Source organism: Spermophilus citellus, assembly GCF_964194105.1.
Source record: "Spermophilus citellus genome assembly, chromosome: 10".
Taxonomy (NCBI): domain Eukaryota; kingdom Metazoa; phylum Chordata; class Mammalia; order Rodentia; family Sciuridae; genus Spermophilus; species Spermophilus citellus.
Window position 1 is genome coordinate 61,134,286 of NC_138197.1, and position 16,291 is coordinate 61,150,576.

A 16,291-nucleotide genomic window follows, 5' to 3' on the forward strand; every position below is an offset into this window, starting at 1 on the left:
GACCTCTTCCTTACCTACTGCACCATACTCCCTCCTGTGGCAATGGATGCCAGCTAGTGCAGAAGAGAAAGGTGTTCCCCAAAGGATCCTCAGATGCACCAAATTCAAACTCTCAAAGAAAATTTGGTGATTTAAAAAGGCTACCATACCAGAACTATTCTTAAGGACAAAGTTTGAAATTTTTCATAATAATAGAATTCTCTCAAATAATCCCATTTATCATATTTTTTCATTTAATTATTTTTATTATTTGCCAGCTATGTGCCAGGTACCATCATAGGTGGGTGGATACTGAGGTGAACGAGTTTGATAAGGTTCCTTCTTTTGAGAAAGATTAGCAATAAGAAAAGAAGTACATCAGCAGTAGTATTAGAATTATGTAGATTGCTGAGAATACGGTGAGTGTGTTAAAAATTGACATTCCACCTGGTGTCCCAAAGAATGAGTAGGCCTCAGTCTGATAAAGAGGTTAAGCAGAGAGGGAAATGGAAATGAAGTTCTAGGTGGAAACCACAGGCCGTTGGAGAGTTGATGGCAGAAGGCAGCCAGGATGGTTGGTGTCTCATGTGGCCATGATGGAAGAAAGAAGGAACTTGATCATGAGATCCTTGCAGGCCTAGTGAAGGATCTTAGACTTGTTCCTAAGAGCTAAGGGAAGCCATCAAAAGGTCTGAGATTGAAGAGTGACTCCAGGAACACATTTTTTTTTTTTTAATCAGAATACAGTGTGAAGAAGGATGGCTTAAGGTGAGAACGGAAGCAGTGATTTGTTAGGAGGGTACTGCTGAGTCACCATAGAGACCCTAGTTTCAAATAAACTAAGGTGGCTGGTGCAAGGAAATGGAAAGACCCTCACAATTTGGGGGTACCATCAAAAGGATTTGGTTAGCAGTAATTTTCAAGCTGACCCATTCAGTTTTTAGGATGATGATATCATTATTGAAATAGGGAGTGTTAAAGGAATAGCAGTTTATGGTAGGACAGTCCCAAGTTCAGGTTTGAATTAATTCAAGTTGAGATATCAAGGAGAGGTCTAAATGAAAAATTATCTGTGCTACTAGAACCACAGCACCTCCATTCAGGGTTGTTGTTGTTGTTGAATATTCAAAGAATTAAATGAGGTAATGTCATCAAAGCCATAGGTTATTTAACTAATTTGAATTAGCCAATGAGCATGAAAACAAGTAAAAAAAAATACATCTGACATCCCCTACTGACTTACCAATAGTGGTACTTCCTAGTGCAATTGTTGAGTGAGGGAAATTTGGTTTAGGTTCTACAGCAAGTAAAATGGTGGAACGATAGTTTCACTTCTGTACTAACTCTAAAGACTGGGCTTTTCAGTGTGATACCATCATCCTCTAAAGCAAAATGCACAATTATCTTTAATAATCCATTAATAAATCTAGCTTTTAAAATAGCAAGGCATAAATGTTTCCCATTTCTAACTACTAGAACTTCAGAAGCAGGCAATAAAAAGAAATTTAAGTTTTAAAATATGCTGACAAACTGACATTTATTATTCTCAAACAAGATTTGGAGCATTTTATTTGACAAAGCTGTAATACTATTGTTTTATAAATCAAAAATAGCTTTTTACATTACTTCAAACTCACATAAAAATTGCAGATACTTAGAGGGCAGTTTGTTTCTCCTAACACTAAATAAATGGACTAAATTATTTTTGCAAGTCTTCAGTAATTATCTAAACTTGTGGAACAATACTATACTCAGTATCATAGTCATTTCTCAATTTGTATCAAATAGAAGGTAGGCTTTAGGGACTAAATTTTTCATTATTAGTTTAAGGAATAGATTGCTCACACATTTTCCTAGCCAAGAGTTATTCTGTATTTATTATAACTACTGTTATTAAGTCCACTTAGGTAATTTGATCTTATTGCTAATTGATCTCTAGAAAATAGTTAATTTGATCATTTACTTCAAACTAGATTAATAATGATTCCTTATTCAAGCCATATTTATCAATGTAAATGAATTGGCATGGTATTTATTATATATTGGTCATCTTAATACAATGCCATAGCTACAAGTGAGTGACTATTGGGGAACAGTATGTATTTCATCACTTTTACCATTTTCTAAATTCAAGATTTAATGTTTAGCTGAATTGAAACAAATAAAATTTAAATGTGTGCAAAAAAGCAATTATTTGTTTTCAGTTTGATAATTTCTAATCATAGAGGATTCTTTAAAACACTTTGTAGTTTATCTCCCCCAAAGATCTCTCATTCCTACTTAAATTTCTAAGATAGTCTACTAGAGAAGTAATGTATGTTTTTTAATATAAATTTCACATAACATTTAAAGCACTGAAGTGAATTTTAAAAATAAAATTCAAGTATATTTTCTAATGGAAACGTGAATCTAATCTTTCAATTAGGTGTTCCTGATATTCCTGGTATATACATTCAAGGTAAACTGAAATGAAAGTCACATAAAAATAAGTTTCTTCCAACTGAAATGTTGAAAGTATGTAAGGGAATATGACATTCTTAACAGATTATAATAAATTTTTCTGTATTTCCCTCATACATAAATTGATCATTTTGAATTTAAATAGATAAAAATGGACATTTATAAATATATTTTTGTTTTTAAATTTTAGAGCCATCGAATCAGACTACAGTAGAAGGTGAGATAATATGAGATTATAAATGTATATTTGGGGAAAAATGGTCACATTAACTAGAATAGAAAACATGGTAACAGAAATCTGAATTTATCATATTAACTAAACAAGAATACCAACTTAGGTTTTGGTAGCATAGGGCTTTTGCTTTTTCTGTTCCTCTGTCTTAAAACATAATAAATGTGTATTGGTTCCCTTATATAATTATTAAATTCTATACTTATTGTACATAAGTATACAAGTTCCAACAAAAATAACAAGAGTGTCCCCCTAACTTAAGAGCAGCACTACTAGAGACCTTGACACTTTAGTATCATGAAAATTATTTACCTTTACTGCATTCTAATGTCTCTTATTAAACTTAATAGTTTTAAAAGATAAGCAATAGAAGTTCATTCTTCAGAACATCTCACTTTTTATTAATTATTATGCCTTCCTAGTTCTTTTAGCATTTACATTAGAATATAAGCTCCTTGAAAGCAGAGTTTTGTCTTTTTTTTTTTTTTTTTACAATTATGAACCTTATCTGATGAGGTGTTCAGCTGTCATACTTGTCCACTTGATCTACTGGATTCTGCCTTTGTTGAAAGACCATGTGTCATCTATTATGTATCAATCAAGTGAACTTTGTAGATCAGAAGCACACAATATATCTGAATTTAATTTGGGTGTCTTGTTTCAATATCTTGTGTGAATCATGTGGGCATTATCTTTCCTAATTTGTGGTGAAGAAATTGAGGTTCAGAGATTTCAACCTGCTTTAAACCAGTGAATTCTTTCTATTTGCTGTTTCCATAGTTGAAGGAGTTACTGCATCCATACCCACACTAACCTTTACTCTGGAGTATTGAGGCAAGTTTTCTCTATTGTCAGGTGCAGTAGTGTTCAGTGTTTCTATATTATTATCTCTGCTAATGTCATTCCCAACATCAGTATATTTTAGTAGCTACCCACTGTCCTTCAAATAAATTCTAAATCCCTTAGGCCATCATTTGAGTACTAATCTACTTCCCCAACTTATTTCTCATTATGTTCTTTCACATATTCATACCAATATTTGGCATCACCGAATTATTTGTTGATAGTGTTATAAAGTTTCTAAGAATTTATTTTACCAACTAGTCATTTGAAATTTATTTTCTCGAATTTAGCTTGTAATTCAAGCTAACTTTACAGCTATTTTTTATTCTATATTTATGCAACATTTTTCTGTATTTACCCATACCTTGCTTCTCCTTGATGTGACTTTTCCTAGATTTCTAACAGACAAATCCCAACCAATGGTAAAGATCTTGTTCAGATTCCTTGATTCCACTAACCAGGAGTAATACTCAATGGCTTCCCACTTTCTCTGGTAGTCAGCACATGCAAAATCCCTTTTGAAGCAGAGAGCTAAGGAACTAAGAATAAGCCTGATAATACACCAGGTAAACATGAGAGAAAATCATCTTTAATCTTTGTTCTAGATGTCCTATTCTGTATCTCCTGACAAAGTCACTCTATATGTTTGGGGGATGGAACAGTCCAAAGGGAAAAACTCAGAGGATTATGTATCTGCAAAGTGCCTCCAAAAGGCTATCTGTTGTAACAAAGGAAAACATACATGGAATGTAGATGGGGTTCTTCTCCTGGCAGAATGATTCACTGAAGTGACTACTGGGCTCTTGTTTCAGGTGTTACTGGCACAACTCTTGCCCCTGGAAGTTTGAACACAGGTGAGGAAAAGCTGGGTGGATTTTTTCTTTGGGGACTTCTCTGAAGGAGATACTTCCTTAGGTTTTATTTCTAGACCAGATCATATCTATACTAATCCAGAATACTTGACATTTTTCCAACCATGTCTTTCTTTTCCTGTCTCAGAGGCTACCACATCCCTCCAAGGAAATGGAATAGTCCCAACTGAGGCTTTAAGTCATTAACTGCACTTTTCCCCAGTAATTATTATTTTCTAGAATGTAGCCACACCATCTTATTCCTCCATCTTAAGTACTTTTGTAAATGACAAACAGCTACTGAATAATAGTTAACAAGAATTAGGACCCTGAAATTTTGTTCTACCCCAGAGAATCCATAAAGGCAATGATGTCTCTAGCAGGCAGATAGATACAGGGGTACTGTGGAAAAGAAAAGTTCCTTGACCAAATATACATAATCAGCTCCCTGATCCAGATCAGACTCTAAGAACTCTAACAACATAATCAGAAAGATTTATGGAAAAATGAAAGAAATAGTAAATAACTTTATTTGTTACTGTTTTAACCAGTCAACTGTTTGACTACCAAGCTTCTGCAACCAACCAGAATTTCATTACTGGTTACTGTGATTAAACTCTTCGTTGGTTTACTCTGTTGGGCCCAATAAAAGTGCTCAGTTAGAAGCCAAGGCCTCCTACAAAATATTATTTAACAACACTGAGAAACTTATTTCCTGGAACTAAAGCTTAAAGAAAGAGATCAAGAGTCTAGAACTTCATCAGAAAATTTGCTATGGGAAAGAAATGCTAATTAGGAAACGCATGCATTAATTCTGAAAACTGATGCAGCCAATATAGAAAGCAGTATGGAGTTTCCTTGTAAAATTGGAAATGGAACCACCATTGGACCCAGGTAATCCACTCCTTGGTCTATACCCAAAGGTCTTAAAAACAGCATTACTACAGGGACACAGTTACATCAATGTTTTTAGTAACACAATTCACAATATCTAAAGTGTGGAACCAACATAGATGCCCTTCAATAGATGAATGGATAAAGAAAATGTGGTATATATACACAATGGAATGTTATTCAGCATTAAGAGAGAATAAAATTATGGCATTTGCAGGTAAATGGATGGAGTTGCAGAATATGATGCTAAGTGAAGTTAGCCAGTCCCAAAACCAAATGCCAAATATTTTCTCTGATATAAGGATGTTGATTCATAATGTGATTAGGAGGGGAAGATAGATGAACTCTTGATAGGGCAAAGGGAAGGGAGGGTCGTGGAGGGAGCATGGGGGTAGAAAAGACAGTGGAATGAGATGGACATCATTATCCTAAGTACATGTACAAAGACATGAATGGTGTGACTCTACTTTGTATATAATCAGAGATATGAAAAATTGTTCTATATGTGTAATATGAATTGTATTGCATTCTGCTGTCACATAAAATTTTATAAAAGCTCAAAGGAACTCCTTAATACAGGTAGGAAATATAGAATTTTAAATAGCAATGCTCAAGCTTGGCATGAGTACCATTTCTTCATTATTTTAGTAACTTCTGGTAGTGTCTCAGGTAAAACTCGGGAACCTGAACATTACATCACAAGTAAATCACCACATACTGAGGAATCCAGGAGGCGGTCATTTAGATGATATAGTAGCTCAGTTATTGTTAGTTCTTAACTCCTTTCCTTCCTTTATCTCTTAGGAGCCACAACTGGCATAGGGACCACTAGAACAGAACTGCCAGGAGGTAAGCATTGTTCTGAGACTGTGGGTTCCATTATTTGGGACTGATGACGTTTTCTCAAGGACACCCCATGCTAGGCTAAACTCAAGTGTTAATCCCTCTGGATCTGCCTGCATTCGGGTGCTTCAGCCCAGTATTCCCGAGTCCCGATCCTGGTAGCCAGAGTTGAATTTCTCACTATGCCTAGTTCATGAAATTTCTTTTCACAGATACCACCATTGTGTTTCCTGAAGTCAAAAGCACTTCGGAAGTTTCCAACACAGGTAGTTACATAAGTGAAGTCCAATATGGAGTTTACTCTTAAATGAATGTTTTGGGCATGTCATGTGTTATGTGTGCATGTTATAAGAACCCAAGATGTATATTTCATGTTAAATATCCAAAGTATCACAAGTGATATTTAGAAAAAATATTCATCTCCGATTTTCCTCCCTCTACAGTCACTCTGGATACTCCAGAGAAACATGAAACAAGAAGTAAAAAATGCATAACATCTAGAGTCTAGAGATGTTCATTTTAAAGGCAGCTATGAATTTTCAGCTGAGTTGACATGAGAATGTGACATTCTTGATTTGTCATTTGGAGCATTAAATCCTCATGGATTATCTTGCATTGTAAGACCATTATGCTTCCATGATGGATTGGGACAGATTGCTGTATTTATTTTGTCTTGTTTTTAAATATCACTGGAGTAGGCTCTGAGACATCTGTTCAATTAGAAATGTCTAACAGAGTTGAAATAACAAGAAATCATCTCTACAGACATTCACAGGAAATTATGTATTTTTGTAGGGCTACTCTAATAAAAATAGTACAAAATAACTTGTCCCATTATCCCAAATCCCCAGAACTTAGTGTTGTCCCACTTCCTCCTCCAGAGGCCACAACCTCCACAGAAGGTATTGGCACCACCAGAGTTGGATTCAAAACAGGTGAGGGGCAGAAACTCATGTCTCTTTGTGGTTATCGTGAATCACAGCAATCCTAGGAGAGCATGCAAAGAGAAGTTTCTGGAGATATATTTACTAATTACTAAAGATTTTGGTCAACTAATTCCTTTTCAATTTTGAAAATTTTCCTGAAAAGCTTTCAATATGAGTCCAGAATAACAGTTATAATTCTTATGATCAGATATGATGGTCACACTAATTGTTCTGAGTGATTTATGTTGTGGAATCACAAATATCACAACCTTTTGAAAGGGAAAAGGTGATGAAATTCCCTATTCCTGTGAAATATAGAGGAGCTACAAGAACCCAAGAAACACAACTACACTGTACAAATGTTTGATTTTCATAAATGAAGAGCCAGATATGTTCACAATGTCTGGAGTTCTCAGCACATTGAAACCTTCCATTGTGTCCCCTCCACAGCAAGTACCACTGTGGCATCAGAGTGTCAAGTCACTAGGAGTAAAACGGGTGTGTGGGAGAAGCCCTCCTTGTCTCCCTGACTCAGAATGCCTGGAAGGTTGAGAAAATTGTCGCACTCATTGTTTTTCTTACTATAATGATTAATGAGAAAATATATCGGGCAAGAACCCAGGAATAAACCAACTAGCCATGATGAAGACAAGCTTAACCTCTTTCTAGAGGCAGAGCTTTAGGAACAAAACACTGAGTGCCATGGTAACCATGGTCCTCTTTGTGTTTCAGCCACAACTGGGGTGGTTCCTGGCACAACTGTTGCCCCTGGCAGTTCCAGTACCGGTGAGTCTCAGGTTGTCAGGGAGCTCTTCAGTCATCCTCCCATAATGAGATTTCTCCTCTGGTGTTATTCTTTATAGGAATAATGTTTTTTCATGGGCTTGGAATATTTTCCAAATGTTTACCCCGTTTTCTGTCTTTCAGAAGCCACAACTTCTCTAGGAAGAACCGGAGCAACAAGTGGGGGAACAGCCATAGGTGAGTACTGGTAGGCCATTGCATTCATTTCTAATAATACTCAAAAGCTGGTGAAATGTATCCAGATCACTCACTTCTCCCCTATTCAACCTTATTATAAAAAATATCGCCACTGTTCATTGACTAAAGTTCATGGACTAAAATTTCATTATTTCTGATGTTTTAGCAGACTCTCCTCCCCCCGAATGAAATCATGCAACTATTTGACAGTTACACAGATGATCTAGAGAGAGTCTCTGTTACTGAATTCTACAGAAGTGGATACAATAATTAAAAATTCCTTTGGTAGATTTTTGGTGGGAACAATATTATATGAAGAACATACAGATCATCTTCTGTCATTTAAAGCCAAGTTTATTGAAATAGTAAACAATTACGTAGATTTTTATTCATATATTTGCTTGCTACCTTATGATGAGAAGGAAATGACCCATGACTACTTTTCTGTAACAGCTACTACTAGTGTAGTCTCTGGAAAGACTCTGGAACCTGGGAATCACAACACAGGTGAGTCAAAAGCAATTGTGAGAGGTTCCCCAAGTGCTTTATCAGGTAATGTGTTCCTAAGGTAATATAACCATGTACTTCCCCATATTCCAGACTTTATAATGTTTTTTTTCCCCAGAGGCCACAAGTTCCACAGGAGGAGGTGAGACCAGCCAATCTGAAGGACCAAGAGGTAAGAACTCTTAGGTGTCATACTAACAAAGCTTATCATTTTCCTATTTTGTGTCCTTAAATAAATATGGAGGTGGGTTAAAGAAAGATAGTTACATCTGGTCAGGAAGCATGATATCTTCATCTGACAACCTCAGGTAGTTCTTCTAAGGAACTTGAGAAACATGGTTATCTAAGTTGGTATTTCCTCTGTGTTCTATTTGAGCTAGTTTTTTGGACACCTGGATGAGGCTCACCAACCTCTAGAAGCTGCTCACTACTCCCCATTATCTCCACTCTGCTCATTATGATTCCTCAGAATAGTGTACTTATCATGTGCTACCATCTATCATATATTATGCTTGTTTATTTTCTGTGTTCCTTCCTCTGCAAATACAAATCACATGAAACACAGATCTTTGTTCTTCCCCATGAAAGAAGACACTAAGGAAATGCTTAAAAAATTTAGTTTGAGTGTGACACTGTTCACTTCAATGGGTACTGTCATAGTTTCACTTGGGGTTAGCAGCAGTGTCCTTTTCCATCTGGATTTCCAGGAACCAGAGTTTGCAGAGCTATCTGCTGGAAAGCAGGGAGGAGAGCAACCTGCTAGTCATCCCTTAGCTATCAGGACCCCCATCTTTATGCAACTTGCCTTTTTCCCCCCCAGAATTTACTAACATCTAATGCATGATTGTTCTTTGCTGTCTCCAGTTGGCAAAATGTGAACTACATTAGGAAAGAGATATTTGAATATTTTGCTTAATGATACATCAATAGTTCAGAGAAGATATGGTTAAAAAATGTACAGTTTTAAAGTTTTTTCCATCTATTTAATGGATGCCACTGTGATTTTACCTGGAGTCATCAGTAGTACACAGAGTTCCAAGTTAGACCAGGATAGAATAAATAAAATCATCATTTGAAAGTTTTAGAGTTCAGAAGTTCTCTTTGAAATACCAGAATATCAAAATACTTCAAGTAGTAGATAAGTAAAAATAAGAAAGATGAATCCATCATCTACCTTTTTTCTTATTTTAAGGCACCTCAGTCACATCAGGGAAACCTGGGACTGGAAGTGAAACAGGTAAGGGGGAGATAATTTAGTGGGCTGCACGAAGAGAGCCTGGAAGAGTAACAGTGATTGATGGGTGGGCTAGGAAATAAAATCGTAGTTATTCGTGTGTCCCTTCCCTCAGAGGCAGACTTTCTCAGGAAGGGTCTTCCCATGGTATCAGCTCATGTAGCTACTTATGATACTGATCACAAATTTAGTGCTATGGTTATCCATTTATTTTGTGTGTGTGTGTGTGTGTGTTGGGTAATATAGGGGAGTTCTCTAGGCCATTCCTTATATTTGTAAGTTTCCACACAAGTTGGTTAATGAGGAGGCTATCATATTTATTTAACTTTATAACATAGTAGACCTGCTCAGATGATACATTAGTATAATTATTACCTCAGGATCCCAAATTCCCAAACTTTACCATTTTATCATTTCCTCCCTTAGAGGCAATAACTTCAACAGAAAGCAGCAGTACTTCTGAAAACGGATCCAGAGCAGGTGAAGCTGAACAGACTACTGTAGGGGGATTAGTATAAATTATGACTCTCTATAGGCTCACTTGTTTGGAGATAAACTTTTCTGCAGAATGGTTCTCAGTTACATTAGGTATTTTCTTATAGAGAACATATTCTGGAAAAGGTCTTATTACCAGCATCTAGCCTCAAACCTGTATCTTTCTCAAGCTTGGCTGGTTGTGTAGTTGGAATGAAGGGTGTCTTCCATAATATACATATCACAAAGGTATTAGGGGAGCTAAAGCATACTCTATTCCTTGGAGGAAGATTTACCTATTTTGATTGCTTTAATGATATGGGTCATAGGAGATGCACAGAGTTCTCATCTGACTGGGAAGCAAGGAAAGAGCTCTTTGAAAATGCTACACCAAGCTTCTTTCTAGAAACAAGTCTTAAGGAGACAAACACAGTGAACCACTGTGATGATTTCAGACCCTTTGTTTTACAGCCACCACTGGGGTAACCCCTGTTACAACTGTAGCCCCTAGCAGTTCCAACACAGGTAAGTCATTAAGGTGCCAGAGAATCTTCCACAAGTCCCTCTTCAGTGAGATTTTTCCTTCCATGTTCCCCTCTGTGGGAGAACTACCATGGCTTCCCAATTATCTATCTCTTGTTTTACCCCTTCTTAGAAGCTACAACTTCTGTAGGAGAAGGTGAAACACCAAGAGAGGAACTAATCACAGGTGAGCTCTGTTGAGGCACAAACTATACTTTCTAATGATGTTCCAATAATCTTGCCTGAAACATACAGATATCTTTAAATTTCCATTTGCCATATTAAAAATATCAGCCCAACATTTGATATCAATAAATATAGCTCAGAAATGTTTAACATTTCCTTCTCATGTCTTTTGTTCAGGACCGTTCATAAGGGGATTATAGGGCTCATTTCCTGGCATGTATGAATATGATTTGGGTCTAAATTCACCTCCCTATAACTAAACTGTACAAAAGGAACTGGTAGCGGAGGACTTTCTCTCTAAACTTGGAAGGGAATAGTGTATAAAAGTATAATTACATCTTAAATATATAAAGCTCAAATATAAAAATGTATTGCTATATTTGAAGAAACAAAGTTTTGTTTCAAGAATTTATACCCATTTTATGAAGGATCATGAATAGACCAAATAACCACAATGCTCTTCTTATTTTAGTCACTACAAAGGGAATCTCTGGCAAAACTCTGGAACCTGGAAGTGCCAACACAGGTCAGGAATCCTGAACATAACCTTTTGGTGAATGTATTCTATTAGACCCCCATTACATTCTGTGCAGTCTTTATAACTTCCATTGTTTTCTCTCTCTGAGGCCACAACTTTCGCAGGAGACCACAGGACCACTCGAGCAGATCTGTCTGATAAGCTTTCCAGGTTGAGGTCTAGGGCTCTCCTCATATCTATATTTGGGTTGTTGTAGTGAATGAATAGTATGCCGGAGGGGCCAGCATTCTCTCTGGGGCCACATTGTGCCCTAATAATCCGAGCAGTTATTCTGCTCGGGAATTCCCTGGCCTGGGGAATGTCTGCCAGGCTGTCCTCAGGATCCTGGCTTAGAGACTTTTTCTTTTGAAAAAAATGAGAGCATGTTGTATATATTCCTTTGACTTCCAGTTCTCATCTATTTAACTTTTCTTCCATAGTTTTTCACATTGTCATATTTTTCATTCATTCTATGTTTGTTTTCTATTTTTTCTTCCTAGAATGCTTCATAAAGGAACTATTAGAATCCCCTTACAAATATTAAAATCATACTTTATTTTCTCCCTCTGGTATTCTAAGGGTATATATCTCTGGACGTGAAACAGTGATCTAAAGTCCTATCCTTCCCCCTGCTGCATTGTAAAAGGGAAACCCAGTAGCAGTATATCTACCCTTAGGTGGCCTGGGGAATGGAACACTAGGCAGTTGTCTATTTTCCATTAATTTTTGAGAGAAATTGTTCTGCGTAAAGGGCATCCGGTGCTTTAAGGCCACACAGATGCTCCCAAGATTAATTGGAGAAGTGATGCCTTATGGTTTACTGTTTTTTTTTTTTTTTTTTTTGCATTTTAAGTATCACTGGAAAATTTTCTGAAAACAAACAAAAAAAAGATTATACCTGCAATTTTAACACAGGTTAACAAGAAGAAAATGCCTTTTATTGAACCTCAGATGCCATGATACTTCCTTTAGGGTTGCTATGATAAAATGGCACTAGCTCCTCCTAGTGTTCCACAGTCCCAGATTTATCATTCTCTTACTTCTTCCCTCAGAGTCTACAACATCTACAGAAGAGACTGGAACTACTGGAACTAGTTTCAAAACCGGTGAGAATACAATGGCCCGTGATTTGAGATCATTGGCATTAGGACTCTCTAAACTCAATCCCTGAGAGAGTTTGTATTATATTTAGAGCTGCTTCAAGTGAATCAAAATAAGTTTGAAAAATCTAAGCATTAAGCTTGACTGCTCCAAATCTGATGATAGTTTCTCTGCAGTGCTACAACTCTCAATCAGCAGTATTTAGCTGAAAACTGTAGAATTCAGTGTGGGTGTTAGAGAGGGGGAGACACCCCATGGAACCAGTACACATGCATGTGTATATATAAAAATTTACTTGCTCTGATATTCAAAGTTTTCAGCTCACTTATTAAACTTTTTGTATACTTATCTATTGTACAGTAAGGATCATTGCACCAATTGGGGAAACATTAAAGAAAAGCATTTAGTATTCCTTCTATCAAATCCTATGCAGAAATACCTCAAATTGGAAAAATTATCAATTTGCTTTTGGTTATGATTTGTTGAAAGACATTTTTATTAAGTCAAAAATATTTAATCCTCAATTTTAGACAATTAAACTTGTGCATTGAGTTTTGACATCACTTTTACAATAAAAAGGGCTTCATTTTCTGACTTCACCTATGACAAGGAATTTTCAATTGTGCTCATCGCTTTTGGTAACATCACCTTAGCTCATTCCTCTTCCTCAGTACCTAGTTTATTTGGCATTCTCTACTTTAAGAGATCACAACTTTCTCTGGAAGAAGTGACATCACTGGAGCAGAAATAAAGTCAGGTGAAATCATGGGGTTTTCATTAATTTTGCTGTAGTGTGATGCCAGGTTGATAGATTTATTAGAGAAAGCTGGTATTAATATTTTTAAAAATCTTTTTAATAATTTTAAATTACAGAAAATGTACAGACACAGGAGCAGAAAATTTCTTTAACATGAAGAGTTTTTTAAGGCTGTTATATTTCAAGGGAACCAGGATTTCTTTTTTAATTTGGACCTACTTGGGCACAGATAACTAAAAGTCTTTACCTTCTTGGAGACTAACCTCATCAGGGTTCTAGATCACTGGAGAGAAGATTTATAATAGTCCTGGCTCTGAAATGGTTTCCCCTTTAAAAAGAGCTTTATCTATATAACATTACTGACTTCTATTCAGCATAGAGATCATTCGGTTATCATAAAAATAAAAATTCATCTAGGGGTATAGCTCAGTCATGTAAAGCCAATGGTTTGATCCTCAGCACTGGAAAAAAAAATCCAGAAATGACATTTATACTATTGTTTATAAAGAAAAAGACAAAATTAAAATTAAATACATTTTCTTACCATTTTTTTTCTTTTTAAATTAGGAGCCACCACCAAAGCACCAGGAAGCAAGACAGGTAAACATGGGAAATGCCTTTGATATAACCCTCAAGCTTGGGAAAAAGAAATAATCAGTAGGGATGTTAGTCACTACATTACCCTTGGTCTTGAAAAAGCAGCTTGTAGACATGGAAGATGTCTCCTCATGTCAGTTATGAGTACAGGAAGTATCTTTTGCTCTTCCAAGGCACAGAAGAATGTCTCAACAATATGCCTAAGAGTTAGGAGAATGTCACCTTGTTCTCTCTTTTCCCTATTTAGGCACTGCTATAGTAACCTCTGCTACAACAGTTGCTCACGAGAGCTCCAACTCAGGTAAGTCAACAAGCTGGGAAGGACCACTGTTTGGGTAGGGCTTCTCAGTAAGTTGTCTCATCAGTTGATCCTATCATACTTCTCAGATACTTCAAATCTTTGTCCTCACTACTATTTCCTCCCTTTTTCAGAGGCCACAACTATCTTAGGAATTAGTGAAGCAATAACAGTCCCAGGTAAAAATAAGCAGTTAGTAAATTCCTTCTAACAATTTTAAAGGTAGAAATCATTCTGTATTTATTTCAACCTAAGGGAACTTTTGTTCGAGTCTCCAAATTTCAGAATATCAGTGCTGTTCCCAAATCTTTACATTAACATTCAACATATTATCTTTTCTTCAATAGTCAAGAACTCTGTATGTGGGGATCAAGTTTCCGATAATCAAACATGAAAAATTACAAATATTTCCCAAACTTCAGAATAAGGAGACATCTCTTGTGAGAGCTTAGATTTTTGCACCTCTCATATATTTGTGGAAAAAAAAATGGAAATTGTATGAGAAATCCTAGAATAGGCCTTAAAAGTATATATTAAAAAGTATAAAGGAAATGATAATCTCTTCTTCCTTGTGATTCCAGGTACCAGTGGTGTAGTCTCTGACACAACTGTTGCACCTGGGACTTCCATTACAGGTAAACAAATATTTTCAAAATAGTAACAATTATTTAACCTCAAGGAGAAATATGCATCCCCAAATGTGCTTTCTACCTTCTTCATTTCCTCCTCCAGAGGCCAAAGCTTACTTAGAAACCATCATTGCTACTGTGATGAAATCAGTGAGAACTAGAGGTCCCAGATGTTAGCACTATCATCGAAAACATTCAGGAATTTGCTTCTGGATGTAAAAGATTATTTTACAGGAAGGGCAGGTGCCCCAGCCCATACTCAGGCCAACCATGCTGCTGACACACACACCACTAAGACAGTTTCTGTACTAGTCATTTTCAGTGCCTGGCCTTTTGGTATAGGTTTCTGGAGAGGGTAGCAGAAGCGATTTGCTGGACAGTTAACCCATTGGAAATTATAGGTATTATTTTGCAGTATTAGCAAGAGTGAATGCTAGTCTAGAAGGTCCAGACTCAGATAAATAGGAGACTTAAAGTGAAATAAAAAATTGATTGCCTCCCATTTGACTTCTTAAACTATAAATATGTTGCTTAAGGGTCGGTTCACTGATTAAAGGTCAAAACATGCTTGAATCATTTTCTTTCAATCATCAGAAACCACCTCTGGAGCATCAGACAAACAAGTCACTGGAAGTCAAAGAGGTAAATTTGTTAAACAAATTCTTCTGTCTCCCATTTGAGGATTGTACCTTATATGTGTTAAGCAAGCCTACTCTAAGATGGTGTTCCTGAGAAAATTATTTTTTTTATTTTGTTCACTGATTCCTACTACTAAACAGGACTCAGTAAATATTTACTGGAAAAATTGAATAATTGATATGCAGGCAAAATACATGATTGAATCCAGGAGCAGAAAGATCAGTGAAAGGACATGCCCCTAGAACCGCCACATAGACAAAGTGTTCTAAGAGAACACTGGTGTCTCCCAGAGCTGTCCAGTGCAGGACTGTGGGATGATGCAGCCCAAGAAACAATTATTAAAAGGTTACCTGAATGTGGATGATTCTTATGTTGATTTTTATGGCCTTTTTGTTTCAGGCACTACTGGTGTGACCCTAAGCACATCTATTACACCTGGAAGTTCTAGTACAGGTAGGTTAACAAGGCAAGAAGAAACTTCCCTTTTTGGAAATAAGGTCACAGAAATATCTTTTGCATTGCTTTTCTCATGTAAGAGCATAACAATACAGTTTCCTATCTCCCTAAATTCTTATCGTTTTCCATTTCTTCTGTCTTCCAGAAGCCACAGCTTCCACAGGAGTCAGTAGAACCACTTTGTTAGGATGGAAAACAGATGAGAATTAATGATGTGTGTGTGTGTGATTTTTCGGTGATTAATTAGAATTATTCTTTACTTTTTGGCGAAATAATTTCATGGGGAAGAGTTATGTTTAGGAACTCTCATCTAACATCAGCAATGCTTTCTTTTGTCACTTGATTTTGAGTCAATTTGGGCAGAT

General features: G+C 36.3%; 1 protein-coding gene across 1 annotated transcript in view; it reads left to right on the plus strand.

Moving 5' to 3' along the window:
• The window catches only part of MUC22 (mucin 22), a gene marked incomplete at both ends in the record, with an annotated part of 35,902 nt that overhangs the window by 16,808 nt on the left and 2,803 nt on the right, over nt 1–16,291 (plus strand). The window contains 18 exons of the mRNA XM_081310814.1: nt 2,630–2,656; nt 6,064–6,108; nt 6,315–6,368; nt 6,984–7,037; nt 7,761–7,814; nt 7,956–8,009; nt 8,463–8,516; nt 8,635–8,688; nt 9,709–9,753; nt 10,177–10,230; nt 10,696–10,749; nt 10,880–10,933; nt 12,502–12,555; nt 13,875–13,907; nt 14,152–14,205; nt 14,784–14,837; nt 15,426–15,473; nt 15,870–15,923. Of these exons, the coding sequence (XP_081166940.1) occupies nt 2,630–2,656; nt 6,064–6,108; nt 6,315–6,368; nt 6,984–7,037; nt 7,761–7,814; nt 7,956–8,009; nt 8,463–8,516; nt 8,635–8,688; nt 9,709–9,753; nt 10,177–10,230; nt 10,696–10,749; nt 10,880–10,933; nt 12,502–12,555; nt 13,875–13,907; nt 14,152–14,205; nt 14,784–14,837; nt 15,426–15,473; nt 15,870–15,923 (900 nt within the window). The remainder of the gene's footprint in view (nt 1–2,629; nt 2,657–6,063; nt 6,109–6,314; nt 6,369–6,983; nt 7,038–7,760; nt 7,815–7,955; nt 8,010–8,462; nt 8,517–8,634; nt 8,689–9,708; nt 9,754–10,176; nt 10,231–10,695; nt 10,750–10,879; nt 10,934–12,501; nt 12,556–13,874; nt 13,908–14,151; nt 14,206–14,783; nt 14,838–15,425; nt 15,474–15,869; nt 15,924–16,291) is intronic.